At 50.4% G+C, this 27,361-nt stretch overlaps 2 protein-coding genes across 6 annotated transcripts in view; one reads left to right on the top strand and one right to left on the bottom strand.

Annotated features, from left to right (window-relative positions):
* Positions 1 to 20: 20 nt before the first annotated feature.
* On the bottom strand, positions 21 to 14,309 carry ITIH1 (inter-alpha-trypsin inhibitor heavy chain 1). Its single transcript, XM_040247174.1, has 22 exons — positions 14,189 to 14,309; positions 13,931 to 13,951; positions 13,532 to 13,698; positions 12,988 to 13,092; positions 12,494 to 12,656; positions 11,842 to 11,955; positions 9,644 to 9,769; positions 9,443 to 9,559; positions 8,586 to 8,754; positions 8,371 to 8,496; positions 7,302 to 7,483; positions 6,857 to 7,042; positions 5,774 to 5,913; positions 4,830 to 4,984; positions 4,718 to 4,732; positions 4,239 to 4,259; positions 3,595 to 3,675; positions 3,371 to 3,484; positions 2,175 to 2,376; positions 1,135 to 1,307; positions 454 to 565; positions 21 to 298 (listed from the first exon to the last, which is right to left on the bottom strand). The coding sequence occupies exons 1-22, from the start codon at positions 14,288 to 14,290 to the stop codon at positions 169 to 171; spliced, it is 2,721 nt and encodes a 906-aa protein (XP_040103108.1). The 5' UTR covers positions 14,291 to 14,309; the 3' UTR covers positions 21 to 168.
* A 10,004-nt stretch (positions 14,310 to 24,313) lies between these two features.
* Positions 24,314 to 27,361, top strand: part of NEK4 (NIMA related kinase 4) — a 30,050-nt gene continuing 27,002 nt past the window's right edge. For 2 of the 5 annotated variants that reach the window (XM_040247172.1, XM_040247173.1), the window contains exon 1: positions 24,314 to 24,604. In XM_040247172.1, the coding sequence (XP_040103106.1) occupies positions 24,512 to 24,604 (93 nt within the window). In that variant the 5' untranslated portion in view covers positions 24,314 to 24,511. The remainder of the gene's footprint in view (positions 24,605 to 27,361) is intronic. The other 3 variants (XM_040247171.1, XM_040247170.1, XM_040247169.1) reach the window with 2 other exon arrangements.

Genomic DNA, 27,361 nt, shown 5'->3' with positions numbered 1-27,361 from the left:
CAAAAGCAGCCAGGCTGAGCTAGACATAGCCTCTTTTTAATGGAAGTCATGAGTGCTTTGACATAGGAGACCGGCTTGGACAGGAAGATGTGGCCAGTGCAGCAGGTCAGGATGCTACCCTGCCCCTCTGCCGTGGTCCTAAGGGAGGATGGGTGTGCCGGCTGGGGCTCAGAAGATGTCAGGGACGATATAGTCGGTGTGGACGCCGTCAATCAGCCCATCCCCATTGTTGTGGATGAACCAGCAGGTCACCTCAGCCCCATGGCGGGGGTCCTTCCTGTAGTCTTTTTGCAAGCCCCTGAGGAGAAACATGCCAGCTGGGGTCACCTTTTGGATCCAGCAGGGCTGTGCCTCCCCAGGAAGCCCACCCAACCCATGTGACACCTGGAAGAAGACCTGGGCCAATGGAGGAGAAGGCCAAGGGCAGAGATGCTGGGGGAAAAGCCCACCCACCTGGTGACCGTCAGGCGGCGGTTCTTCACCACCATTGTGGCGTCTGTCTTTGTGGGGTCAGAGCCTGGGTGGAGGTCGGACACTTTATAATCAAAGGGGTGGAAGAATTGTCCTGGAAAGGCATACAGGAGACCGTGGTTACCAGCAGGGTCCTTGCTGCCTTGTACTCACTAGGTGCTCGCTGGAGGTTTACAGTTATTGGCACAATTTTTTCCCAAGGGCTTGACTGTTTCTGATAAATTTTAACTCCAAAGCCACCTCTAGTTCACTTACTATAAAGAAGCAGATATGTTGCTTCTATAGGAATTCCAAAGGAATATGGCTGGGGAGAGGGGAGTGAGGGGGTAAGAGAGCAGGGTCTGCAGGAAGACCACAAAGAGAAGCAGTAGCAGTGTGGCCATGAGCCATGCCACCCAGGAGGTGTCTGGGGGTCCACTGGGCCTTTCTATTTTCTAATCGGACCTCTCCTTACTCGCTCTCAGGCTCACTTCAGCTTTAGTTTCACTGTGTTTGATTACAGCCTCTTTGAGGGACAAGCCGTCACCAGGACCCTCTTTGGAGCTCTGAGCCTTGGAGGCCACGTTGGAGGTGCATCTGTCCTGGTGCCTCGCAAAGCTGACCCACGGTGAGTTCTAACACCCCACCCCCCACAGCTCTGCCAGCCCGGCCAGCCGTACATACCCAGCAGCCCGTGTGTCCGTGCTGACATCCGGTGACTATCCAGCACATAGAAGCCCAGGAAGTCCTGGTGGACGGCACTCCCCCTCCACACCCGGTGGAGGACGACCTCGAAGGTGCCCCCGTCCTCCACAGACACCACCAGGTTCCTCTTTCTGTTGACGGTCACCAGCACCCTGTGAGGCCGGGTGCCATGAGGGTGGATGTGGCTTCACTGCACCCCTCCATTCAGCTGCTCTTGTCCTTGGGACCCAGCTCTTATGACCCCCTCTCCTCTGAGATGGTTGAGTATTTCTTGCTCCACACTCCTTCCCACATGTTGCTGCTGGGTGTATTGTGTACAGGCCCTGTGCTAAGCGCTCCATTGAAACTATATCATTCAGTTCCCCCTTTGATCCTGTGAGGACCACAGCTCAAAGAGGTTAAGAGGTTGCTCGAGTTCACATAGCTAGTGAGTGACAGAGCCAGGACTTCCTCTCCAGCCTGTCCAGTATGAGTCTGTGTTCTTTGACTTATCATATGATCCAATATACTGGACCCTGCCCACCTCTCCCTATAGCTCCACTGCCCAGCACTGGGCTCTGATGCTCGGCAGTGTTTACAGAATAAATGAGTGAAGGAAAGAACACACTAAACAAGTCAGACTAAGACAGATGCTGAAAGACAAGCCCAGAGAACACAAGTTCAGCAGAGGAAGAGACCAGGATGGGTTCAGGGAAGAGGTGGCCCTTGCGCTGGGCCTGGGAGGATGAGTTGCTTGGTGTGGTGGAGACAGGACTGTGGGACAAGGGTGCCACAGGAGCTCAGGCAGCCAGGCCCGGAGACACGCATCCCGGAACCAAAGGAATTTGGGAGTGAGGGGTCGGGAATGGTTCACAGGGCCCAACATGTGTGCACGGAGGCCTTATGACCTCACTCACTGACAGCTCAGGGAATGAGGGCCCACAGGCTCGGGTGGCGGGGCTGGCCCTGGGGCTACACGCCTTGGTCCTCACCACACTCACCCTTGCCTCCCTTCCCAGGCCCCTGCCCAAGCTGGTTACTCATTTTGCCGCAGGAAGGCCTGGTCCCTCCAGGAGAACACGGGCCCGCCAGACCCAGGGTTCAGCGTAATGTTCTGAGGAGTCACTTCCAGCTGGAAGTCAGTTGCGGGGTTTGCGATCCCCAGCCGCCCGAAGTATGTGCCCTCGTGCTTCCCAGGGCTCCCGGCCTCGTTGCCGATGAGCTGCCCGTTCACTGAGAAGCCTGCAGTAGGGTGAAGGGTCATCAGGTCGGGGGCCAGCTCTCACCAAAACCCTGCCAGCCAGTCTTTGCTCCTTCCCTCCCTCTTTGGTCACTGAGAGCCTCAGCACCCAAGGAGGTAGGCCTTCAGGACAGGTGCAGGCCACACACAGCACCGCCTGCCTCCCTTCCCACCACCCTCTCTGAGACTTAGAATGCTCAGTTCTGGGCTCTGAAGGAGGTCTCGCCTCCCCAGGACAGGCCTTGGGGCTGCTCCTTCTCCATGATACAGGGCAGGTGCTGTGGGTGAGTTTTGGGGCCTCTCCACAGAGGCCTCTTCTGAACTGGGCAGCCAGCAGCCCCCTCCCCATTGTCACCATCCCAAAACTATCCTTGGCTCATGCTCTGAAATGGTCAGCTAAGAATCTGTTCACCTATTTATCTCCCTTCCCTAAACTCCATGAGAGCAAGGACTCTGTCTGGGTTTCCACTGTGTCCCCAGCCCTGTGGATGTGCTCAACAAACGTGTGCAGATGACCTGAATGGACTGGGAGGGTGGGAGAAGCATCCAAGATATGGAGAGGGCATTGTTCCCGTCACCGGAGCCTGGGGAGGGTAGGTTGACTCCAAGACCCGGGCAGCCATGCAGGGCCAAGGGAGCGGTATGCAGCAGGGTCACAGGATAATTCACAGGACTTGGTACAAAATGAAAACGAGGGGCCCCTCCTTCAAAAATTAAGAATTGCAGGATGCAGCAGCTGAGCATTACATCAAGCACGGAGCCCCTCCCAGTGCATGGTTCCGTGCACCTGCACGAGTCACACGCCCACGAAGCTGGCCTTGTGTAGCACCCAGGCAGGTGGATGGGGTGTGATGGCTGAGCCCAGCCAGGTGGCGGGTACACTGGATGTGGGGAGTGGAGGCCACAACCACTGTCCTTCCTGGTTGTGGCTGAACGCTGAGGGCAGAGGAGCCCAGGCCCCACCTTCTCTGGCAAAGGGTGTGATGTCACCCGTACCTGTGTCAGGATCCTGCACCAGGCTCAGGACCACCCCAGGCTCCTCGTTGATGTTGAAGCACAGCATGTCCTCCTTCTGGGGCACGTGGATGAGGAAGTGTGGGTCAGTATCCACTGAGGGCACAGCACGGAGTCCGTTAGACTGAGCCTTAGGTAGATGGGGCCAGCTGGGGACAAGGGTTCAGCCAGGCAGGAGTGTCCCTCAGACCCTCCCGAGGACTCACCGCCAGTCACTTGGTCTGGCACCTTCTCGATGTTGAGGCTGGAGTGTGTTGGAGCAGGCTGAGAGGCCGCTAGCATGAAGGCTGAGCAGCAAGAGTGAACGGCCTTTAGAAGGGAGGCGGCCAGGCCTTCCTTGGAGCAGGTGGCTCCTTTTCCGGGGCCCCTCCCACCCAGGCAGGCTAGCCCGAGGCCGTGGGTGTGCGAGTGGACATGGAGACTTTGACACCTCTCGGGATGTGGGATTGGAAGTTTGGCCCAGAGCAGTGGCCTGGCCTGGAGAAGAAAATGGCAACCCACTCCAGTATTCTTGTATGGGAAATCCCATTGACAGAGGAGCCCAGTGGGCTATAGTCCATAGGGTTGCAAGAGTCAGACATGACCGAGCAACTAAATCACCACCACCACCAGTGGCCTGGCCCTGGCTTGGTCTCCTTCAAGAGGACCTGGTGGGCTGGTGGCTCCAGGGTGGGGAGGCCAGGCCCGGGTCAGGGGGGAAGTTCTGAGGGCTCCCAGTGAGAGGGAGCGAGGAGCATTGGAGCAGAGAAAGACAGCGTTAGATGGGCGACGCCCTGGGCTTTGCTCAGGACTGAGGGCGGTACCGTGGAGCAGAGGTAAGATGTGCGTTGTCAGGGTGATGGCCACTTACTCTTTCTGGGTCCCACCATCTCTGTAGAGGACAAGGACAGAGGACAGTGTCACCCTCCCCACTCCAAGGGCAACTGGGCCCAGAGGTCAGTCAGGCCTGGGCAGCCCTCCTCCTGGGGGTCCCAGCCCTCCTCCTGTGGGACTCAGCCCCCTCCTAGGGGTCCCAGTCCTCCTCCTGGGGGTCCCAGCTCTCCTCCTGGGGGTCCCAGCCCTCCTTGCAGATGGATGCTCACACTAAGGGCCCCAAAGTAGGCCCGGGAGTGGAGGGGTTCAGGCTGTGTGAGGGCCCCCCAAACACTTAGGTGGCAACAGTTTGGTTGCAACAAAGTGGGGAAGGGCATCTCAGGGAAGGAAGAGACCAAGAAAGGCTGGAGCCGGGCAGGTGTGGGGTGGGGAACTGTGTGTCTGGTGGCCAGAACTGCGCCACTTGCCCAGCCACCCAGAGCCCCTTGCAAAAGTCAACATGATTTAAAAACTCACCCAAGGGCAGAGAATCTAGAAAGGAGAGAAAGGAAAGAAAATTAACGCCCTGGAGGCTTTTGGTTCTCAGAAGCCTCCCCATGCCCACAGCCTCCCCTCAGCCAGCCCATACCATCCAGGGGCTTATCAATGATGGGCTCCAGGCCGTCCTCGTCTGCCATGCCCCTGACGGTCATGGAGGTCAGTGGGGTCACGAACTGATAGGCCAGTGACATCTGCAGGGCCTTGGCTGACACGTTGGCCTTCTCCTTGCCCTCCAACTTCATCCTGCGAGACAGACACCGGCTCCAGGCCCGCAGCTTGGACGACAGTAAACTTGCATTCCCTTGTCCTTTCCTGCCATTGTTCACTTGTTCAGCAGGCATGTAATAAGCCCCTGCAGTGGCCCCACTCAGGGGCTGTCTTCAAGGACCTCATGATTTAAATGCCTCTCATAGAGAAATAGGTTTCCCTGGTGACTCAGGGAATACGGGAGACCTGCCTGCAATACGGGAGACCTGCCTGCAATACGGGAGACCCGGGTTCGATCCCTGGATTGGGAAGATCCCGTGTTCTTGCCTGGAGAATTCCATGGACAGAGGAGCCTGGTGGGCTGTAGTTCATGCGTTTGCAGAGTCGGACATGACTGAGTGACTCACACTTTCATAGAGAAAACCTGGAGGTTTGGTAGAGCTGGGGGGTGTGCCCCAGAATCCAATAGCTGTGACATTCTGGCAGATGGTCTGACCTCTCTGAACCCTGGTGTGCTCGGCATGTTGTGAGGATGAACTGAGTGTGTCTGGACACAGCAGCCCCACGGGCAAGGTCAGCATCGCCCACAGAGCTAAGTAGGAGCAAACTGCAGGCCGCCCTGTGGCCCCCCAGCAGGCCCCGCCCACACATTGACTGCCTGGTTGATATTAACTCAGGGAGTAAATTCAGAGAACAGTAAATCTGACCTGCTCACACGCTTCAAGACTCAGAACCACCCCCTTCTTAGTTCAAAGACCCAGGGGTTGAGGGGGTGCTTTTGGGTGGTTGTGCCCCCATTCCCCTAGGCAGCCAATGGGCTGGTACCGCTTGGCCAGCAGCTCCTGGATGGTCAGGTAGGCCCACAGGCGTTCAACGTGGTTCTCCAGCATGTGGCCCCGTTCTCGGAGCAGTTTCTTCATCTCTTCCTCGTCCACCAGGCAGGTTGTCATGAATTCTTGCCCTTCCTGAGAGAGGTGAGGGGGAGAGAGGCGAGGGGGAGAGAGGCTGTGAGCCTTTCTCAGCATTCCATCCCCCGTCTTTCCTAAGCCTGCACTTCTCGTCCTTACCCATCCGTTCCTTCCATAAAAGTTGCCAAGCTCCCTCTATGAGCCAAGTTGACCCAGGCCTTGGGGATCCCAGGGGAGGCGTATCAGGCTCTGCTCTCATGGAGTTAGTCTCTCTGGGGGATGCCAGCAAACAGCCGGCCTGTCCACCATGCAACTGTGTCCACCCCGCCCCGCTCCTCCAGATGCCCGTTCAACTTGCCACAGCACACAAGTGTGCCTTTTCTCCCCAGCTACCATATGCGGGCACCTCTTCCCAGGGGTTTGCCATGCACCAGGCACTGCATAAGCCTACTACAGGGATTATTTCATTTACTCCACATGACTCTCCAGTGCAGTTTTACCCTCATAGTACAGAAAGGCCTAGAGACCTGGACCCATTTGATCAACGTCACCCACCTGGAGCCAAGGTCTAGCTCAGCTTTCCTCACTGAAAGCCGGAGTCCTGAACCCTCAGCTACACCACACGGCTAGACTCCAGGTCTCCAGGACCCCCTAGCGTACATGTGCACACGTCCACTGCACTGTTGTACAAAGCTGAGTGCATAGTAGGTGCTCAGGAAATAGTGTCACTTGAGAAGGAAGACGCTAGCCTCTTACTGCCTCATGCTTTGGGAGGAATGACATGGGGAATAACAGGTGGTCCAGTTGGCTGCAAGGGATGACCACTTATCAAGGCCACTTGAGCCTGCCCTCAGGATGACTGCACTGGGAGAATGTTCAGCCCTGGGGTGTGTGTGGCCTGGTGGGGTGAGGGCACTCCTCTGGGGAAAGAGAGGCTGCCAGGGGCACAGGGGTGGGGAGCTTCTGAGTGCCTCTCCACCCTTTGCAGCCGTCTGTTTACCGCATTAGCTCGCACGTCCGCCTTGAAGCTGCTCAGTTTGTGGTCAGCAATGCGCCCCGCCACCATGATTTCCGAGCCTTCATAGTACTGTTTATGGCGGTGCTGGGTCAGGTCTGAGACGGCTTCCCGGGGGTACAGCAACTCCACATCCCTCAGGAGGGGGTTGGCTACCTGCTCATAGAAACCCTGCAGGAACGGGGGGGTGCAGCCTCAGAGCTGGTGGGTCACCATAGGCATCCAACAGGAAACCCCCTCACAAAGTGGTGTGTCAGGATCCCTGCCTTATAGGAGGAATTGCAGGCTCAGGGGTTAAGGAACTGGCTCAAGGTCCCGCAGCTAAGTTGAACTCTATACCAGAGCTTTATCTGCTCTGGGCTGATGGGTACATGGCTGCCAAGGCTCTGATCCCCATGGCGTGATTTTGAGGGGCTGTGGGGGAGGAGACCTGCAGCTGCTGGGTGGCGTCATGGTCCTCGTAGATTCTCTGGACACGTCCGTTGTTCTCCAGGGACATGACCTCCAGGAAGTTCAAGTCCACATCACGGCCGAAGCCCAAGTTGTAGAGTGGGAACCTGCCCTTGATGGCATCTCGGACATTCTTGAGGATTTGGGTACGATCCGTCACCCCTACAGCCACACAGTCAGGTAGGGATGGGACGCGTGTGGGACATGAGGGCGCCTTGGGGCACCCTCGGGGGGCCAAGCCTCCCATCTCAGGCCATCTCCAGTCTCCACTAGCCTCTTGAGGCCACGCCTCTTGCTGTCTCCCCTGGATGATGCAACAGCTGCTAACAGAGCTCCTAGAAGACTGCCCATTTCCATGGATCCATCGTGAGCAAATCTGATTTAAATCCTCCACGGCTCCTCCCATGGCCTGTGAGGGCCTGCTGACCTTTCCACTCTGTTTTACCTCCTTTACACACGCCTGCACTTCCCGCACAGGCCTTGCCGGTGCATAAACCTTGTTTTGTTCAAGCTGCCCCTTCCGCCAGGGATGCCTTCCTGCTTCTCCTCTCCTCCTTCCAGATGGAGCTCAGGGCTCACTTCCTCCAGGAGGCCTTCTGAGACTCTGCCTGGGTCAGGTGCCCCTTGTCTGTTGTCCTTTGGCCTCCTGGCACCCTGTTCTTTCAGAGCCCTTGACAGAGCATCTATTCCTGGGTCTGCCTCCCCCAGTGGACCCTGGACTCCTTAAGGGCAAAGATGTCTCTTGTTCTCTTAGTGTCTCTCCTTGGTCCCTACTCCTGTGCTTGGCGAGGTGCTGAAAACACAGTTCATTAAATTCAGCCTAGGAGTCCTGTCCCTCCTTCTGGGCCCTGTGCAGCCCCGTGTCATGCAGAAATTCTCCCAGTTTCCCACCTCAGGACAGAGGAGCACCTTGGACTTTATGGTCTGAACTCTGCTCTTAGACAAGTGCTCAGCTTTTCCCTTAGCCTCTCTGCCCCCAGACGGCATCCCCAGTGCCTTCCATAATGAGCAGACCCAACACCTCCCAGGGTATCCCTGATGGCACTTACCCTCTGTGGGCTCGCCATCTGTCAACATGATGAGAATTGAGGCGTGGTTGCTGAGTTCTGGGAGGCTTTGCTGAGCTTTGTTCAAGATCTCAATTCCTCTAAGCAGACCTCCATTCAGGTTTGTAGCTGCAAAAAAAAGAGAAAGCAGATCAGTGTGTGCCTTCAGTCTGAGGGACAGAGGTGGCATCAAGCTGGCCCCAGACCCCTGCCCCTACCTCCGGCCAGGGAGAATTGCTGCACAAAATTCCGAGCTGCCTCCAGGTTGGCAGGAGATGCCTGCACCAGCGAACCCTTCCATGACTGCACTGCAGACCCAAAGAGGACCAGGTCGAAGTAGTCCCCCGGCCGCATGTCCCCCAGGATTTTACGGAGCGCCTCCTTGGTCTGTAAGGATAGGACAGTCAGTGGAGGGACAGGGCCCCAGGATGGTGCCTTTTGTAATCTCCAATTAAAAGACCCACAGGGTTAGAGGCAAGTGGCAGACAAGCGGGAGGGGCAAGAAAGCCAGTGGTGACGGGAGAGGAGCCTCCTGCTGAGTGAGCCCTGGGGTGGCTGAGGGCATGGAGAAGGCAAAGGGACCCAGTGGGAAGGGGAAATGACCAGGATTTCAGGGGCCAGGGTTAAGACAGAGGACCTCAGGGGGCTGAGCTTCTAAAACCCTGCTTGTGCACCAATGGTTTCACTGTGCCACAGACAGGTACAGAGCATGCATGTCGGGAGGAGGCTGCTGCCAGCTGCAAGCCATCTCTGGGACCCCTGTAATCGTCCCCACATGCCTAGAACATAGGTCTCATCTTCCAAGCCCTCCCCCACCGATAAACCTCATGACCCTGTGGGCCCTGTCACTTTGCTCCTATTTTTGCCATCGAGAAGAAATGAGTGTACTTGCTCACGGTTGCACAGTGAGAAGTGGCTGATTCCAGAGCCCCTGACCACTGGGATTTCCTGTTAGATTACCCTGCCTCTGACGAGGGACAGAAGTCCCAAACCCAGTCTCTGGGGGCAAAACCAGTTCGGGGTGGGCGATGGGGTTGAAGAAGCTCCTGCTGGGCTGTTTAGAGCCAGCGTTTACCTGCTTCACTTTCTGGCCTTCCATGGAGCTGCTGATGTCAATCACAAAAACCACATTCTTGTTCAGTTTTGTTAGGTTTTGGGGAGCAAAGAAGTGGGCAAAGTAGTTACTGGCAACCTGAAACACAAACGGGTGAGTGAGGCCACTCTCACAAGGACCCCTGTCTGCCCTGTAAGTCTCAGGCTAGAAGTTCAGACTCACCAGGAGGTCGCAGGCATTGTCCCGATTGACATCGTAAGTCACCTTGAAGTCCCCGTTTAGCAAGGTTGTAGAGCACGTGGGGCAGGTTTGCTGCTGGCTCACTGTGGGGCGGAAAAGCACGTGACCCTGGAACAAGCGAGAGTGTGAGGCATTACTGGTTTGCAATGACAACGTAAGATGTGTGCATGTGTGTGTGTCGTGTATAGCCATAGGAATGAGTCTCATGCGACTCTCACCCTGCTGCTGAGAGTGCACGCCTGTGCGGGGTAGGAGAGAAGACCTGTTTCTTTGCTCATATGCTTCTGAATCATTGGAATTTTCCACAATAAGTATCACCACTTCAGGTACACAATGAAAAACATAATAACAGCAGCATGTTGGAAATTCCCTGGCAATCCAGTGGTCAGGACTCAGCTTTCAATGCTGGGGGCCCAGGTTCAATCCCTGGTTGGGGAACTAAGATCCCGCAAGCCACAGGGTGTGGCCAAAAATTTAAATAATACCAAGATGAGAGACACTGGGCATCTCATAATGTTCAGTGAAAAAACAACACTGTGCTGGAAACTGGAACCTGCCTGGATAAGACAAGGAGAAGGAAGGGCCCAGAGTGGGAGCTGCAGCCTGGTTGAACTTGGTGCTGGTGCTCAGGGAAATTGGGGGTGGTTTGCTGGAAAACTCAGCAGTGGCCACAGGACTGGAAAAGGTCAGTTCTCATTCCAATCCTGAAGAAAGGCAATGCTAAAAAATGCTCAAACTACCACACAATTGCACTCATCTCACATGCTAGTAAAGTAATGCTCAAAATTCTCCAAGCCAGGCTTCAGCAATACGTGAACCATGAACCTCCAGATATTCAAGCTAAATTTAGAAAAGGCAAAGGAACCAGAGATCAAATTGCCAACATCTGCTGGATCATCAAAAAAGCAAGAAAGTTCCAGAAAAAAACATCTATTTCTGCTTTATTGACTGTGCCAAAGCCTTTGACTGTGTGGATCACAATAAACTGTGGAAAATTCTGAAGGAGATTGGAATACCAGACCATCTGACCTGCCTCTTGAGAAACCTATATGCAGGTCAGGAAGCAACAGTTAGAACTGGACATGGAACAAAAGGCTGGTTCCAAATAGCAAAAGGAGTACGTCAAGGCTGTATATTGTCATCCTGCTTATTTGACTTATATGCAGAGTACATCATGAGAAACACTGGGCTGCAGGAAGCACAAGCTGGAATCAAATTGCCAGGAGAAATAACCTCAGATATGCAGATGACACCACCCTTATGGCAGAAAGTGAAGAAGAGCTAAAGAGCCTCTTGATGAAAGTGAAAGAGAAGAGTGAAAATGTTGACTAAGCTCCAGGAGTTGGTGATGGACAGGGAGGCCTGGCGTTCTGTGGTTCATGAGGTCTAAAAGAGATGGACACGACTGAGCGACTGAACTGAACTGAACTGTCCTCAATACATTTCTATACTTCCGTACTTTCCACATTTTCTTTAAGGACCCTTTTCTTTTCATGTTTTGTTTGTTGGTTATAAAAGTAAAATATGTTCATTAAAGATATTTGAAAAGAATTATTAGGAAGATAAAGACCATTCCCTTGGTCCCCTACTGAAAGCAAGCATGTTTACTAGCGCTCCACTGTGTCGCATTTTGTTTCTAAGGAACCCCTCCAAAACTGTAGGAGACATTTCTTCTAAGTGAACTGTTACAGTCACTACCAAAGGTGGGTAGGGAATAAATGGTTTGCTCCTGGCTCTAGTTGAGGGCAAGTTAGGAAGCGGGGCACTAGCTGGGTATCACCCACTCATATGCCACACTCCTCAGGAACCGGGGTAGGAGCAAGCAGGGTGCTCCTGGAATTCCTGTAGATGGGTGGGAAGTGACAAGTGGTAAGTGACTGGGTAGGCCAACATCCTTGGCAAACTTACTCATGTTTCCAAGAACACTGGGGCTTGGAATGCTGAGGTTTACTTGTGTGCCCTATATACCATGAATGCTTTCCCAGGAGTATGAGGTAAGCAAAGAGGAAACTGAGGCTTAAGCAAGCCAACAACTCACCACAGACCAGGCAGACAGACCCTCCCCAGCCTCAGGCTTTTGAGAATCAGAAGTGCTGAGTTCTCCTCTCTCTCTCCCTTAGGGCAGCCTGCAGCCCCTGCCTGGTTGAGCTAGACTGAGAAATCTCTGCCATCTGACGCACCTTTTTCCCTGAGAAGGACTTCTTGATAAGTTGGGCAGCCAGTTTCTTGGGAAGGAAGGAGGCCTCGACATCCAGCTTCCTGATCCCCTGGGGCTCAAAGATGTCCACGTCGATCTGTGGCATTGAAACAATTCCTGCACCAAGGCTCGCATTGGGAACCATCATCAAGTCTCAGCCAAGGGCCAGCGTGTATCCTGGCCTCCCACTGTACGCAGCGCCCACCCAGCTCTCAGCGCAGGGCCTGGCATGTCACAGGCACTCCAAAAATATTGGCCAAATGAAGGTGTGCATGCCTGTGCCCCTCAACTCAGCCACCACTAACGTGCCAGCCACAGTGACAGCCCCTCAGGCTGCCTGGGACTTTCCTATAAAATCCCTGAACATTCACTATCTCTCATGATCTTTGCGGCACTTCTGGGACACACAGAACCCCCATTTAACAGATGAGCAAGGTGAGGTTCAGAAGGAGAAGGCTGGAGGGTTCAGGGAGCCACAGAGAGCCACTGGAGCCCACCCGGAAGAGTCAGTACCCTCCCTGTGTGCCCAGGACTGCACACGGAGGGTGCCAAGCTTACATGTGCAGCCACAGTGAGGGAAAGGCAAGAGCCTGGCTCCCGAGACCCGCGTCTGCCTGTGGTCACCCGCGAGCTACCTCAAAATGCTGCACCAGCTGCTTGGGCTTGACTTTGATGACAACGTCGTACTGCATGAGCTTCCGCCTCAGCACCTCCTCGTAGGTCAGCCGGAATGTGGCCTTGCTCCGTGGACCGACCATGATGTGGATGGAGAACTGCTCCATAGTTCTCCCTGAGGCCCTGGATGTGCCACCAGGGCCAAAACCAGACAGACACATGGTAAGTGACATGTGGGTCCTTGTCACTTAAAACATACTCCTCAGAATCAATTTCTCTTATTTTTAGTGCTTCTCCCAGCTTTCTTTGCCCCTCACCCTGCCTTAGCTGACTGGCCAGAGTCAGGGCCCCCCTTCTCCAGAGGTCTTGTCCGGCACACCTGTGCCAGCAGTGGGTTTACTCCCATCCCCTCATCTGGGGCTGCCCTCCACCCAAGGCACCTTGCAGCCTTCCGATCCGTGCTGGCGAGGGGTGGGTGGCACCAGAGGTTGGGCCGGCAGGGCCCAGAGCTCACCTGACAAGTCCTGCGTTCTCCCCCGAGATGGCTGCTTTCCGGTATTGCTTCCATGCGGTCACTTTGTCCTTTATGTCTCCGGTGAAGGCATTTTCATCTGCTGTGCTGCTGGGAGGAAGAAGCCCTCAGGGCAGTCCCCTCCTCACCACATAGGGTCTTGAGTGGGGGGCACTCCCAGCTCGGGGGGTGGGGGAGAATGGAGGCAGGGGGCAGCCCTGAGGAGGCCCTGTCCAGGTGAGCACGTGGGGGAGGGCTTCCCCTGCCGGTCTCCCACTGACCCCAGAGTTGCTCAGGGACCCTGGCACGGAGGTGGGCAGCCCCGGCCACAGGGTCTAGCAGTAAGCCTTGGGTGCTGGCCTGTGCTCCTGGGCCCTAGGCTGAAAACATACTGTCAGAGGCTTTGGTTTGCTCTCCAAGATGGCAGCCCAGAGCAGGCCCTGAAGGGCTTTTCAGTCCCTCAGAGCTGGGCCTGGCCTGTGGCCCTTGGGGATGAGGGGAAGCCCTGGCTGTGGGCTGGGCCTGGTGAACCAGGCAAGGCACGCACATGGTAAAGTCGCTGATGAAGGCCGTCTTGGGTATTTCTACGGTGAAGGACGCTTCCTTGGCTGTGTCAGCACTGTTGATCACTTGGCTGGTGATGACGTAGTGGGCGAAGCGAGAGGTGACTTTGCAGTTGACTTTCAAACTGCGGATGACCACACCATCGACAGCCTACAGTGGGATGTGCAGGAGGTGGCCTAGGATGGGGGCCCCCCAGCACCCAGCTCTGACATGGGTGCTATTCTGCATGCCTGAGACGGTGCCATGGGAACTGAGGTGGCTGGAGAGCCCCTGGCTGTGGGAGTCGGGAGTCCCCCTGCCCAGGGCCATGCCCCGAAGCCTGGGGGAAACTGGCTGTAATAATGGCCCCACCACAGACCCCTTTGCTGAGACCCACACTCACTGCGTCCACAGCCATTCGCTTCTGTAAAACAAAACCAGGGCAAGTGTGAATGCAAGCGCTCAGGGGACCAGGGCCTATCTATTAAGGGATGAGAGTGGGACGTAGCCTGTGTCCTCAACACCCCAGCTTCGTCTCCCCAGTGCTGCTAGGGGGTCCTCTCCCTTCAGAGGAAGTCGAGGTGAGTAGGGAGAGCCCTCATCCCTGGGATCCCTTCCAGGCTCAGCTGCCTGGTTCTGGCCCAGGGGTATACCCACATACCTTGCCACCTTTGGGACTGCGTGTGGGTGAGCCCTGAGCGGCCACAGCCTGCAGGGCGAGCAGGGACACCAGGCACACACAGAGGAGCCCCCGCAGCCCCATCGTGCCGCGCGTGATCTCAAGGCTCCTGCTGCCTTGTCACCTCACTCAGACCATGAATCAATACAATGCTGGATAAACACGGATTAAACATTAGACAAGGTCAAGGCAAGTATTACAATTTGAGGGATCAAAAATTGACAGTGAAAGCTTTCTCTAAAGGGATTCCCAGCTGTGTAAACTCCCGACCAGACTCAGACTGTGCCCCTCGGTTAGAACCACACTCGGCCAGCATGAATTGTGAATTTTAATCCTGGATCTGCAGCACAGGGGCAATGCCAGTGATACGGTGGCAGGCGTCAAGAAGCCACAATTAAAAATGAATTTCTCTTCTTTAGATGTTCTTGTCAAAATTCTTTAATCATCAACAAACTTTTCAGACAGTCATATATTCACCTGGGAGGCAGATATGATGACTTAGAAAGTGTCTGCCCACATCCTTGTTTCTGATGGCACCAACTCTAGCCATTCTGCCAGGGGCCGTCTGGACAGTTCTGAGGATACGTAATGGGTGACACACCTTCTAGGACGGTCAGCTTTGGAAAGAAGAGCAGAAGCAAACCTCATCGTTTCTCCTGGGCAGGGATGCAGAGGAACAGGGAACAGCGGAGACAAAGACGAATGCCATGCTTTCATGATGAAGGGTGGACTACGAGCCACCCTTTGCTCTCAGCCCTTTATGATCTAATTTTATCCTCAATGTGTCCCTGGGATGTTGGCCCCACAGCAAATGAAAGAGGAGGTATTCAAACCCACATCTGTCAGATGCCAAAGCCGAAGTCTATCGTGCAATGACAGAAATGCCCTCTGTGTTATTAGGAAGCAAGAAGAAGCAGTCAAAGACCCCAGAGAGCCACCTTGTCCCTGCAGTCTGTTGAATTTTATGCACAAATCCTCCCTGTCCCCGACAAGCCCGAGCAGACTGGGCAGACACGACTCTGGTCAACCCCCTCCATGGCCCTGGTTGGGATGTGCTGGCTGCCGTGACCCTGATGTGGTGAGGGGGCCCAGAAGCTTCTTTGATCTCTATTTACTTGTCCTGGACTTTGTCTTATAGATCAGCTTCTGGGAAAGGGTTTATTGTCCCTAGGCCAGAATGCCCTTCTCGCCTGTTTTCCGGCCTTTGTGGGAGGTGAGATGGATGGACATGAAACTGCACACTGGGGGTTGTGTTGATTTCCTGCACGAATATCAGCCATGCCCTGTGTTGGGTTGGGTACAGCGTCAGCACCAGGGCACTAGAACGATGAGACTCAAGTGCCTCACCGTGTTCAGTAAGGTGAAGTGGAAAGTGTTAGTCGCTCAGCCTGTCCATCTCTTGGTGGCCCCATGGACTGTAGCCCACCAGGCTTCTCTGTCCATGGGATTCTCTAGGCAAGAATACTGGAGTAGGTATCCATTCCCTTCTCCAGGATATCTTCCCAACCCAGGGACTGAACCCGGGTCTCCTGCATTACAGGCAGATTGATACCCACAAATCCTCTGAGTTCTCTTTCTTGCCACTTCCACGGGCTGTGGGTAAGTTCCTCTTGGTTCTGAGCTCCACTCTCTGTGTCAAGCTCCTAATTGAATTGGCTTTCCAGTCCGGGGCAGGTCAACTTGAACTAGCAGATGGTTCCACCCAGAACCCAAGCCTCTAGCTATCGGTTTTATCCACTGTTCTTCATTTGATTGCAATCCCAGTCCACATTTCTTGGGGTCAGCTGGTTCAGGTTCAGTCCTTTCCCTACTCCCCAGTTCTACACGGGGAATTGCTGGCACTTCATACAAGGCCTTCACTTGGCTAGTTACTGTTAGTTTCCATTAGTGTGCACATGAGGTCTAGACTGTAGCCACTAGGAATCTTGGTAGCCAAAGCCACAAAACTGGTGGAGCACTTAAAACCTGTTAGAGAACACCCACCTAACTCTAGTGCTTAATCACTTCAGTTGTGTCCAACTCTGCAACTCCATGGACTGTAGCCTGTCAGCCTCTTCTGTCCATGGGATCATCCAGGCAAGAATACTGGAGCGGGTGCAATTTCCCCAGGGGATCTTTCTGACCCAGGGATCAAACCTCTGTCTACTGGGTCTCCTGCATTGGCAAGCAAATTCTTTACCACTGAGAAGCCCCAGGGAAGCCCCAGGACAGCCCTCTAAGGTATTAATTTGGCTCTCAGTCAGTCAGTTCAGTCGCTCAGTCATATCTAACTCTTTGTGACCCCATGGACTGCAGCATGCCAGGCTTCCCTGTCCATCACCAATTCCCGGAGTTTACTCAAACTCATGTCCATTGAGTCAGTGACACCATTCAACCATCTCATCCTCTGTTGTCCCCTTCTTTTCCTCCTTTCAATCTTTTCCAGCATCAGGATCTTTTCATATGAGTCAGTTCTTCCCATCAGGTGGCCAAAGTATTGGAGGTTCAGCTTCAGCATCAGTCCTTCCAATGAATATTCAGGATTGATCTCCTTTAGGATGGACTAGTTGGATCTCCTTGCAGTCCAAGGGACTCTCAAGAATCTTCTCCATCACCACAGTACAAAAGCATCAATTCTTTGGTGTTCAGCTTTCTTTATAGTCCAACTCTCACATCCACACATGACTACTGAAAAAAACATAACTTTGACTAGACAGTCCTTTGTTGGCAAAGTAATGTCTGTGCTTTTTAATATGCTGTCTAAGTTGGTCATAACTTTTCCTCCAAGGAGCAAATATCTTTTAATTTCATGGCTGCAGTCACCATCTGCAGTGACTTTGGAGCCCCCCAAAATAAAGTCTCTCACTGTTTCCACTGTTTCCCCATCTATTTGCCATGAAGTGATGGGACCAGATGCCATGATCTTCGTTTTCTGAATGTTGAGCTTTAAGCCAACTTTTTCACTCTCTCTTTCACTTTCATCAAGAGGCTCTTTAGTTCTTCTTCACTTTCTGCCATAAGGGTGGTGTCATCTGTGTATTGATATTTCTCCCAGCAATGTTGATTCCAGCTTGTGCTTCATCCAGTCCAGTCCTTAGAGACCCAAAACAGCTAAAGCAATGGGATCAAGTTTCAAATAATTGAATGTGCCACCTTCTGGCACAACTGCATATTTTATATCCAAGAACTCTGGATCTGGCAGTTGTAATTATCTACAAAAATGGTAAAATCTCACAAAGACAATCTGGACTTACAGTGGCTGATATGAGAAACGTTCCAGTTAGACATTTAAGAAGTGCATTTGAAAGCAAGGGTTCCCAAATCAAACAAACAGAATGGGATACCTATTTTAATTGGTATGCAGAAACCTCCAGAAGCCTTCAAGATTTCATAATACCTTCACTGAGAGACTCATGGCTAATGAAAAATTAAAGACACAGAGGCACCTAAAAGAAAAGGCTATATAGGATTGATGCAACTTTGACTGCTCCCCTCTGTCTTCCTTCACTTGGGTATTCATTCTATTAATTCTCTGTCTCGTTTGTCTTTTTACGCTGAAGAGACTACAAGTCCATAAACAGAAGTCCACCAAGTTAGTGGCCTTACAGATGTCCTAATATCTACCCTCAAAGGAGGGCTCCCGTGTGAGCCCCTCCCAGTGTTGGTGGGACTCCTGAGAGATTTTCTGGTAAAGCTATTTTATTTTCTTAAATAGCCTAGGGAAAATTAAAATTAGTAGATAACCTTAAGAAATTCTGGTAGATACTGGAGACTGAAGGTAGGATCCTGGGAGAACTGGTAAACTCAGTGAACAGTGAGAATACTAACCAGATTCAGCTCTCCTGAATCTCTCTCTGTAGTGTCCAGACAAGCCAGGCAGGGGAGCGGGGAAGGAGACACTTGATGTTGTATTTGCCTTTACTGTTTGTCCTGGCTGAAAATTAACAAGATTTATTTGAAAGGACTTTCCCCCACCCTCTGCCCCAAGTTAGCTCTTTGACCAGAAAGTGGCCAAATTGGAAGTTAATATTCAGAGCCTGATAAGAATTTTTTTTGGGGGGGTGGGGGGGCTTCTCTAAGTTAAATGTACACAAAGGGAAAGAAAAAACTGAGCAAGCAAAGAAATCTTCTGAAGCCTTTGTGGAAGGATTTACTGAAACATTTCAAAGATAGATAGCTGTAAGTCTAGAAATAGGGATCTTATTGATTGCTTTCTTAGTTGAAGATTTTCTCCCTGATACAAAGAAGTAAATTGAGAAAAATGTAGTTGTATGGTGAGGGGGTGTGGTGGTGGGGTGACAGTCAATAATGTCATTTAAGTTACATCCCAATCCCCTGAGGAATTAAAAACAACTGTCCTTACCTTACAAATTTTTGCAAAGCCAGAAATGCAGCTTCAGAAACAATTAAAATCCACCTGTCTTTTTTAACCAGTCCTCAAACCTGCCCTCAGTTCAGTTCAGTCCCTCTGTTGTGTCTGACTCTTTGTGACCCCATGGACTGCAGCACGCCAGGCCTCCCTGTCCATCACCAACTCCCGGAGTTTACTCAAACTCATGTCCATTGAGTCGGTGATGCCATCCAAGCATCTCATCCTCTGTCGTCCCCTTCTCCTCCTGCCTTCAATCTTTCCCAGCATCAGGGTCTTTTCAAATAAGTCAGTTCTTCCATCAGGTGGACAAAGTATTGGAGTTTCAGCTTCAGCATCAGTCCTTCCAATGTGTATTCAGGACTGATCTCCTTTAGGATGGACTGGTTGGATCTCCTTGCAGTCCAAGGGACTCTCAAGAGTCTTCTCCAACACCACAGTTCAAAAGCATCAATTCTTCTGTGTTCAGCTTTCTTTATAGTCCAACTCTAACATCCATACATGATTACTCGAAAAACCATAACCTTGACTAGACAGACCTCTGTAGGCAAAGTAATGTCTGTGCTTTTTAATATGCTGTCTAGTTTGGTCATAACTTTTCTTTCAAAGAGCAAGCATCTTTAAATTGGTGCAATCACCATCTGCAGTGATTTTGGAGCCCCCCAAATAAAGTCTGTCACTGTTTCCACTGTTTCCCCATCTATTTGCCATGAAGTGATGGGACCAGATGCCGTGATCTTAGTTTTCTGAAAGTTGAGCTTTAAGCCAACTTTTTCACTCTCCTCTTTCACTTGCAGCAAGAGGCTCCTTAGTTCCTTTTCACTTTCTGCCATAAGGGTAGTGTCATCTACATATCTGAGGTTATTGATATTTCTCTCTGCAATCTTGATTCCAGCCTGTGCTTCATCCAGCCCAGCATTTCTCGTGATGTACTCTGTATGTAAGTTAAACAAGCAGGGTGACAGTATACAGCCTTGATGTACTCCTTCCCCTATTTGGAATCAGTCTGCTGTTCCATGTCCAGTTCTAACTGTTGCTTCCTGACCTGCATACAGATTTCTCAAGAGGCAGGTCAGGCGGTCTGGTATTCCCATCTCTTTAAGAATTTCCAACAGTTTGTTGTGATCCACACAGTCAAAGGCTTTGGCATAGTCAATAAAGCAGAAATAGATGTTTTTGTGGAACTCTCTTGCTTTTTCGATGATCCAACAGATATTGGCAATTTGATTTCTGGTTCCTCTGCCTTTTCTAAATCCAGCTTGAACATCTGGAAGTTCACAGTTCACGTACTGTTGAAGTCTGGCTTGGAGAATTTTGAGCATTACTTTGCTAGCGTGTGAGATGAGGGCAATTGTGCAGTAGTTTGAGCATTCTTTGGCATTGTTTTATTTGGGATTGGAATGAAAACTGACCTTTTCCAGTCCTGTGGCCACTGCTGAGTTTTCCAAATTTGCTGGCATATTGAGTGCAGGACTTTCACAGCATCATCTTTCAGAATTTGAAATAGTTCAACTGGAATTCCATCACCTCCACTAGCTTTGTTCGTAGTGGTGTTTCCTAAGGCCCACTTGACTTCTCATTCCAGGATGTCTGGCTCTAGGTGAGTGACCATACCATTGTCATTATCTGGGTCATGAAGATCTTTTTTGTATAGTTTTTCTGTGTATTCTTGCCACCTCTTCTTAATATCTTCTGCTTCTGTTAGGCCCATACCATTTCTGTCCTTTATTGTGCCCATCTTTGCATGAAATGTTCCCCTGGTATCTCTAATTTTCTTGAAGAGATCTCTAGTCTTTCCCATTCTATTGTTTTCCTGTTTCTTTGCACTGATCATTGAGGAAGGCTTTCTTATCTCTGCTTGCTATTCTTTGGAACTCTGCATTCAAATGAGTATATCTTTCCTTTTCTCCTTTGCCTTTTGCTTCCCTTCTTTTCACAGCTATTTGTAAGGCCTCCTCACACAGCCATTTTGCTTTTCTGCATTTCTTTTTCTTGGGGACGGTCTTGATCCCTGTCTCCAGTACAGTGTCACAAACCTGCCCTATTTTATCTCAAAAAGCTAAAAATTCTGCACCTAACAAACAAAAGTCTTTGGAGGAATTTGCATTTCCCTTGTGCCTCTGAGATGTACTGTTCTTATCTGGTCTTCTCCAGAAGTCTTATTGAGGTTATCTCTTTGAAATGGTAACTTCAAAGAGATAATTCTTATCAGAAGGAAACAAAAGGGGAACCGTTTATTTGGAATTTAGGCAAATGAAAAATATTAAGTGTCTTCTCTACAAATTAGTAAAAAGCTTTAACCATTTGAACAGTTAACCTTAACTTATTCTGTCTGCCAAGGACACAATTTGGATCCACTTTCTTCTATAACTAGTGAATTTTGTAATTTTGCACCTGATTCATGGCTAAAATTTTACAACAAAAGCTATAAGCTCTCTGTTCGCATCAGTCTGTATGTTGACATGTGTTTCCATATGTATGTTGTAGATGTGTGTTTTTTTCCTACTTTAAGAAAGTATTGCCAAAATAATTTGTTTAAAAATTCTATTTAATTGGCTTAAAGAAAAATTAAGGACATTGACTGAAGAAAAATGCACAGAAACCTAAAAGTTTTTAAGATAAAAAAAAGATATTTATTTTTCGCTGTGCTGGGTCACTGTTGCCATGTGGGGATTTTCTCTGGTTGCAGAGAGCAGGGGCCACTCTATGTGGTGCACGTGCTCCTCACTCCACTGGCTTCTCCTGTTGCTGAGCACGGGCTCTAGGCACGTGGGCTTCAGTGGCTGTGGCTTGTGGCCTCAGGAGTTGTGAAGCACAAGCCCAGTTTCTCTGAAGCATGTGGGATCTTCCCGGATCAGGAATCTAACCCATTTCTCCTGCACTGGCAGGTGGATTCTTTACCACTTAGCCACCAGGGAAGCCCCTTTGAATTGAGATTTATTCAGGGAATCTTTCTGTGGACCATAGCCTGGAAGACATCCTCTCAGCTCTGAGGAACTGCCCTCATGAGGTAAGGGAGGAGCCAGGATACACAGTTTTCTGCTGGACAAAAAGATATGTAGTCTAAGACAAAAGATTATGGATAATTGGGCCTTCCCTGGCAGTCCAATGGTTAAGACTCCAAGTTGGGGGCATGGGTTCCATCCCAGTTTGGGGAACTAAGATCCCAAATGCTGCACAGTGAGGCCAAAAAAAAAAAAAAAAAAAAAAAAAAAAGACTATAAGATTCTTTTATTTTACTAACTTGAAATTTTTTAGTATTTATTAATTATTATTATTTATTTATTTGGCTCTGCCAGGTCTTAGTTCTGTTGCAGGAAGGGGGGACCCCTTCCAGGGCCTGAAACTGGCCTCTTGTCTAACACTCAGAAATTAACTGTCCGAGGAGACACATGTGCTGACAAAGCAAGAGATTTTATTGGGAAAGGGCACCTGGGTGGAGAGCAGTAGGGTAAGGGAACCCAGGAGAACTGCTGTGTCACATGGCTTGCAGTCTCGGGTTTTATGATGATGGGATTAGTTTCCACTTTGTCCTTAGCCAATCATTCTGACTCAGAGTCCTTCCTGGTGGTGCACACCTTGTTCAGCCAAGATGGATGACAGAGAGAAGGATTCTGGGAGGTGGTCAGACAGGTGGTGTCTCCTTTTGACCTTTCCCGAACTCTTCTGGTTGGTGGAGGCTTATTAGTTCCCTGTTCCTTACCAGGACCACCTGTCGTAAAACAACTCATGCAAGTGGTTACTGTGGTGCCTGGCCAGGGTGGGCAGTTTCAATCAAACCGGATTTTTAGTTGTGGCACACAAACTCTTAGTTGCACCATGCAGGATCTAGTGCCCTGACCAGGGATCAAATGTGTGCCCTTCTGCACTGGAAGCATAGAGTCTTGTTGTAGGCAAGAGCCAATTCTGACTCCAAGGTGGATCTGTTTCTTTGACTTTAACTTTTGTTTTTCATCACTTTTGTTACTGTGTGCCATGTCACTTCAGTTGTGTCTGACTCTTAGTGATCCTATGGACTGTAGCCCACTGGGCTTTTCTGTCCATGGGAATTCTCCAAGCAAGAATACTGGAGTGCGTTGCCATGCCCTGTTCCAGGGGATCTTCCTTCTCTAGGGATCAATCCCACATCTCTTACGTCTCCTGCATTGGCAATCAGGTTCTTTATCTTCAGCTTTATGATGCTGAAGCTGAAGCTCCAGTACTTTGGCCACCTGGTGTGAAGAGCAAACTCATTAGAAAAGACCCTGATACTGGGAATGATTGAAGGCAGGAGGAGAAGGGGACAACAGAGGATGAAATGGTCGGATGGCATTACCAATTCAATGGACATGATTTTGAGCAAGCTCCAGGAGATGGCGAAGGACAGGGAAGCCTGGTGTGTTTCAATCTATGGGGTCACAAAGAGTCAGACACGACCGAGCAACTGAACAACCAAGTTGCTGGCCATTCCAGGAGATGTCTGCAAGATAATGGTTTTTACTTCTTCAACTCCTCCCCTTCTTTGTTCTATAAAAGAACCTGGCATCCAGACCTGGACAAGTCTGCCATCTTCTCTGTCAGCTGCCTTTTGGAATAAAGTTGTATTCCTTGCCTTCACACCTCATCTCTGAGTTAATTGGCCCGTCAGTGCAGTGAGCACATGGAGCTCGGACTCTGTAACAGTCTTAGCCACTGGACCACCACGGAAGTCCTTGGATTTTGCTTTTTTAACAAAAACAAAAATGGCTTCTCAGGTGGCTGCTAGTGGTAAAGAACCTGCCTGCCAATGCAGGTTAGATGTTAAGAGACATGTGTTTGATCACTGGGTTGGGAAGACCCCATGGAGGACCCACTCCAGTATTCTTGCCTGGATAATCCCATGGACAGAGGAGCCTGGTGGGCTGCAGTCCATACAGTTGCACAGAGTCAGTCACAACTGACGCAACTTAGCATGAATGCGTTATATTATGCATTCTCAACAGGGGCAGTATCAACCCCATCCCCCCAAACTGGGAAAAATACGCCCCTCCCCCGCCAAAATTTACACTTCAATTGGATTTTAGGACCTTAAGAAAGACACTGGGGTTGTAAGCAGACACACACACACACACACACACACACACACACACACAGAGGATTTACAATTTTAACTTTTGTTAGGTAAATGTCTTGGGAAAAGGAGATACTGGTTGGAACAAATGATAAATTCTTTTGGCAGCTTTGAGCTTTCACAAGCAGGCCATTTAAGGTGGGCCAGTCCTTAAGTTGTTAGAAACCATATCAAAATTTGGTTAAGTCACTTAGTGCAGGGGTTTGAATGGAGTCCTTCTGAATATCTTTTGCAGTTCTCAATATGCAAGCTGAATTATTAGGAGCGAAGTGTACTGATATCTCCAATTTTGCAATGCACAAAAAATTAAGACAGACTGCTGTATGTCTACATTAACTATCTTGTGATAAAGTAAACATAACAAATGTTACTTGTATAATCTAGTCTGTCCTCAGTCCCCTAACAGAAATGTGAGTTCCTGGAAGGCAGGGACTTCTTCGGCATGGCACAGGGCAAGCATTCAGTAAATATGTATTTGTGGAGGGAATACCTGCAAGGCTTTTAAAGCAAATAAACGCTCACTAACAGGAAGCGTTTGTGTTCTATTGTTGCAGGCGACCCGGAAGTTCCTAAGTAGAACTGAGGCCGAGGGTGCGCGCGCATATCTGGCGCGGTCGCTCTGGCCGCTAGACGCCTCAGTTCAGTGGTAGGTCCTCCAGGCCGCAGAGCATGCGCAGGGCTGCGCCCTCTGGGATCGCTATGGCAGCGGCGTCGCGGTGGGTCGGGCCTCCGCTCTGGCGCCCAGGCAAGGGCGCCTCAGCGGCCGCGGGTACCACATCTTCTCGGGTATGAGCGGAGTCTCTCGCCGCCGCTCGCCGCCCCGCCCGCCTCTGCCGCCGCATCCCGACTGTGGGTCCGCGCCAGGATCATGCCCCTGACCGCCTACTGCTACCTGCGTGTCGTGGGCAAAGGCAGCTACGGGGAGGTGACGCTTGTGAGGCACCGGCGGGACGGCAGGCAGGTCGGCGGAGTTGGGGCCCGGCAAGGGAAGGGGGCAGGCAGGGATTCGCCGAAGGCGCCGTCCAAGGGCTGAGCCCCGCTTGTGTGAAGGGGACGCACCTCGCACCTCGGATGGTACTTCCTCAGGAAAATCGTCCCAGACCATCAAGACTAGGACAGCCCTTCCTGTCATATGCGCCCCGAACTCCCTGGCATTCTCTTTGTAGTCGTAGTTGGCTTTCTTAATCTGCACACTTTCCCCCAACTCTCCTTAGTTCCGTGAGAGCATCCATTCCCAGGACCTAAAGGCAAGTATTCCTGGCAAGTATTCCTCTTCTTTTCTCAGCTATTTGTAAGGCCTCTTCAGACAGCCATTTTGCCTTTTTGCATTTCTGTTTCTTGGGGATGGTCTTGATCCCTGCCTCCTGTACAATGTCACAAACCTCTATCCATAGTTCTTCAGGCACTCTTGTCTATCAGATCTTATATCTTGAATCTATTTGTGACTTCCACTGTATAATTGTAAGGGATTTGATTTAGGTCATACCTGAATGGTCTAGTGGTTTTCCCTATTTCTTCAATTTAAATCTGAATTTGGCAATAAGGAGTTCATGATCTGAACCACAATCAGCTCCCAGTCTTGTTTTTGCTGACTGTATAGAGCTTCTCCATCTTTGGTTGCAAAGAATATAATCAATTTGATTTCTGTGTTGACCATCTGGTGATGTCCATTTGTAGCATCTTCTCTTGTGTTGTTGAAAGAGGGTGTTTGCTGTGACCACTGCTTTCTCTTGGCTAAACTATGTTAGCCCTTTGATCAGCTTTGTTTTGTACTCCAAGGCCAAATTTGCCTGTTACTCCAGATATTTCTTGACTTCCTACTTTTGCATTCCAGTCCCCTATAATGAAAAGGACATCTTTTTTGGGTGTTAGTTCTAGAAGATCTTGTAGGTCTTCATAGATCTGGTCAGCTTCAGCTTCTTCAGCATTATTGGTCAGGGCATAGACTTGGATTACCCTGATATTGAATGATTTGCCTTGGAAACGAACAGAGATTATTCTGTCATTTTTGAGACTGCACCCAAGTACTGCATTTCAGATTCTTGTTGACTGTGAGGGCTACTCCATTTCTTCTAAGGGATTCTTGCCCACAGTAGTAGGTATAATGGTCATCTGAATTAAATTCACCCATTCCAGTCCATTTTAGTTCACTGACTCCTAAAATGTTGATGTTCACTCTTGCCATCTCCTGATGCAAAAAGTCAAAATGGTTGTCTGAGGAGCCCTTACAAATAGCTGTGAAAAGAAGAGAAGTGAAAGGCAAAGGAGAAAAGGAAAGCTATACTCATTTGAACAAAGAGTTCCAAAGAATATCAAGGAGAGATAAAGCCTTCCTCAGTGATCAGTGCAAAGAAACAGAGGAAAACAATAGAATGGGAAAGACTAGAGATTTCTTCAAGAAAATTAGAGATACCAAGGGAATATTTCATACAAAGATGGGCACAATAAAGGACAGAAATGGTATGGACCTAACAGAAACAGCAGATATTAAGGAGAGGTGGCAAGAATACACAGAACGATACAAAAAGATCTTCATGACTCAGATAACCAAGATGGTGTGATCACTCACCTAGAGCCAGACATCCTGGAATGTGAAGTCAAATAGGCCTTAGGAAGCATCACTTTGAGCAAAGCTAGTGGAGGTGATGGAATTCCAGTTGAGCTCTTCCAAATCCTAAAAGATGATGCTGTGAAAGTCCAGCACTCAATATGCTGGCAAATTGGGATAACTCAGCAATGGCCACAGGACTGGAAAAGTTCAGTTTTCATTCCAGTCCCAAAGAAAGGCAATGACAATGCTCAAACTGCTGCACAATTGCACTCATCTCACATGCTAGTGGTGGCTCAGAGGTTAAAGCGTCTGCCTGCAATGCGAGAGACCTGGGTTTGATCCCTGAGTTGGGAAGATCCCCTGGAGAAGGAAATGGCAACCCACTCCAGTATTCTTGCCTGGAGAATCCCATGGATGGAGGAGCCTGGTGGGCTACAGTCTATGGGGTTGCAAAGAGTCGGACACGACTGACCAAGCAACTTAACTAAACACATGCTAGCAGAGTAATGCTCAAAATTCTCCAAGCCAGACTTCAACAGTATGTGAACTGTGAGCTTCCAGATGTTCAAGCTGGATTTAGAGAAGGCAGAGGAACCAGAGATCAAATTGCCAATGTGTTGGATCATCGAAAAAGCAAGAGAGTTCCACAAAAACATCTATTTCTGCTTTATTGACTATGCCAAAGCCTTTGACTTGTGGATCACAACAAACTGTGGAAAATTCTGAAAGAGATGGGACTGCCAGACCACCTTACCTGCCTCCTGAGTAATCTGTATGCAGGTCAAGAAGCAACAGTTAGAACTGGACGTGGAACCACAGACTGGTTCCAAATTGGGAAAGGAGTACATCAAGGCTGTATATTGTCACTCTGCTTGTTTAACTTACATGCAGAGTACATCATGAAGAATGCCAGGCTGGATGAAGCACAGGCTGGAATCAAGATTGCCGAGAGAAATATCAATAACCTCAGATATGCAAATGACACTACCCTTATGGCAGAAAGCAAAGAACTAAAAAGCCTCTTGCTGCAAGTGAAAGAGGAGAGTGAAAAAGTTGGCTCAAAACTCAACATTCAGAAAACTAAGATCATGGCATCTAGTCCCCTCACTTCATGGCAAATAGATGGGGAAACAGTGGAAACAGTGACAGACTTTATTTTGGGGGGCC

The sequence above is a fragment of the Oryx dammah genome, unplaced genomic scaffold, assembly GCF_014754425.2.
Source record: "Oryx dammah isolate SB20612 unplaced genomic scaffold, SCBI_Odam_1.1 HiC_scaffold_9, whole genome shotgun sequence".
Taxonomy (NCBI): Eukaryota; Metazoa; Chordata; class Mammalia; order Artiodactyla; family Bovidae; genus Oryx; species Oryx dammah.
Note: the sequence above shows the minus strand (reverse complement) of the source record. Positions and strands in the feature narration are given on the sequence as shown.

Coding starts and splice junctions, on each gene's coding strand:
- ITIH1 (XM_040247174.1), bottom strand. CDS start 14,290: ATGGGGCTGCGGGGGCTCCTCTGTGTGTGCCTGGTGTCCCTGCTCGCC. Junction 8,755..9,442: donor AAGGCCAGAAAGTGAAGCAG/GTAAACGCTGGC, acceptor CTATCCTTACAG/ACCAAGGAGGCGCTCCGTAA. Junction 2,377..3,370: donor GGTGCAGGATCCTGACACAG/GTACGGGTGACA, acceptor ACCCTACTGCAG/GCTTCTCAGTGAACGGGCAG.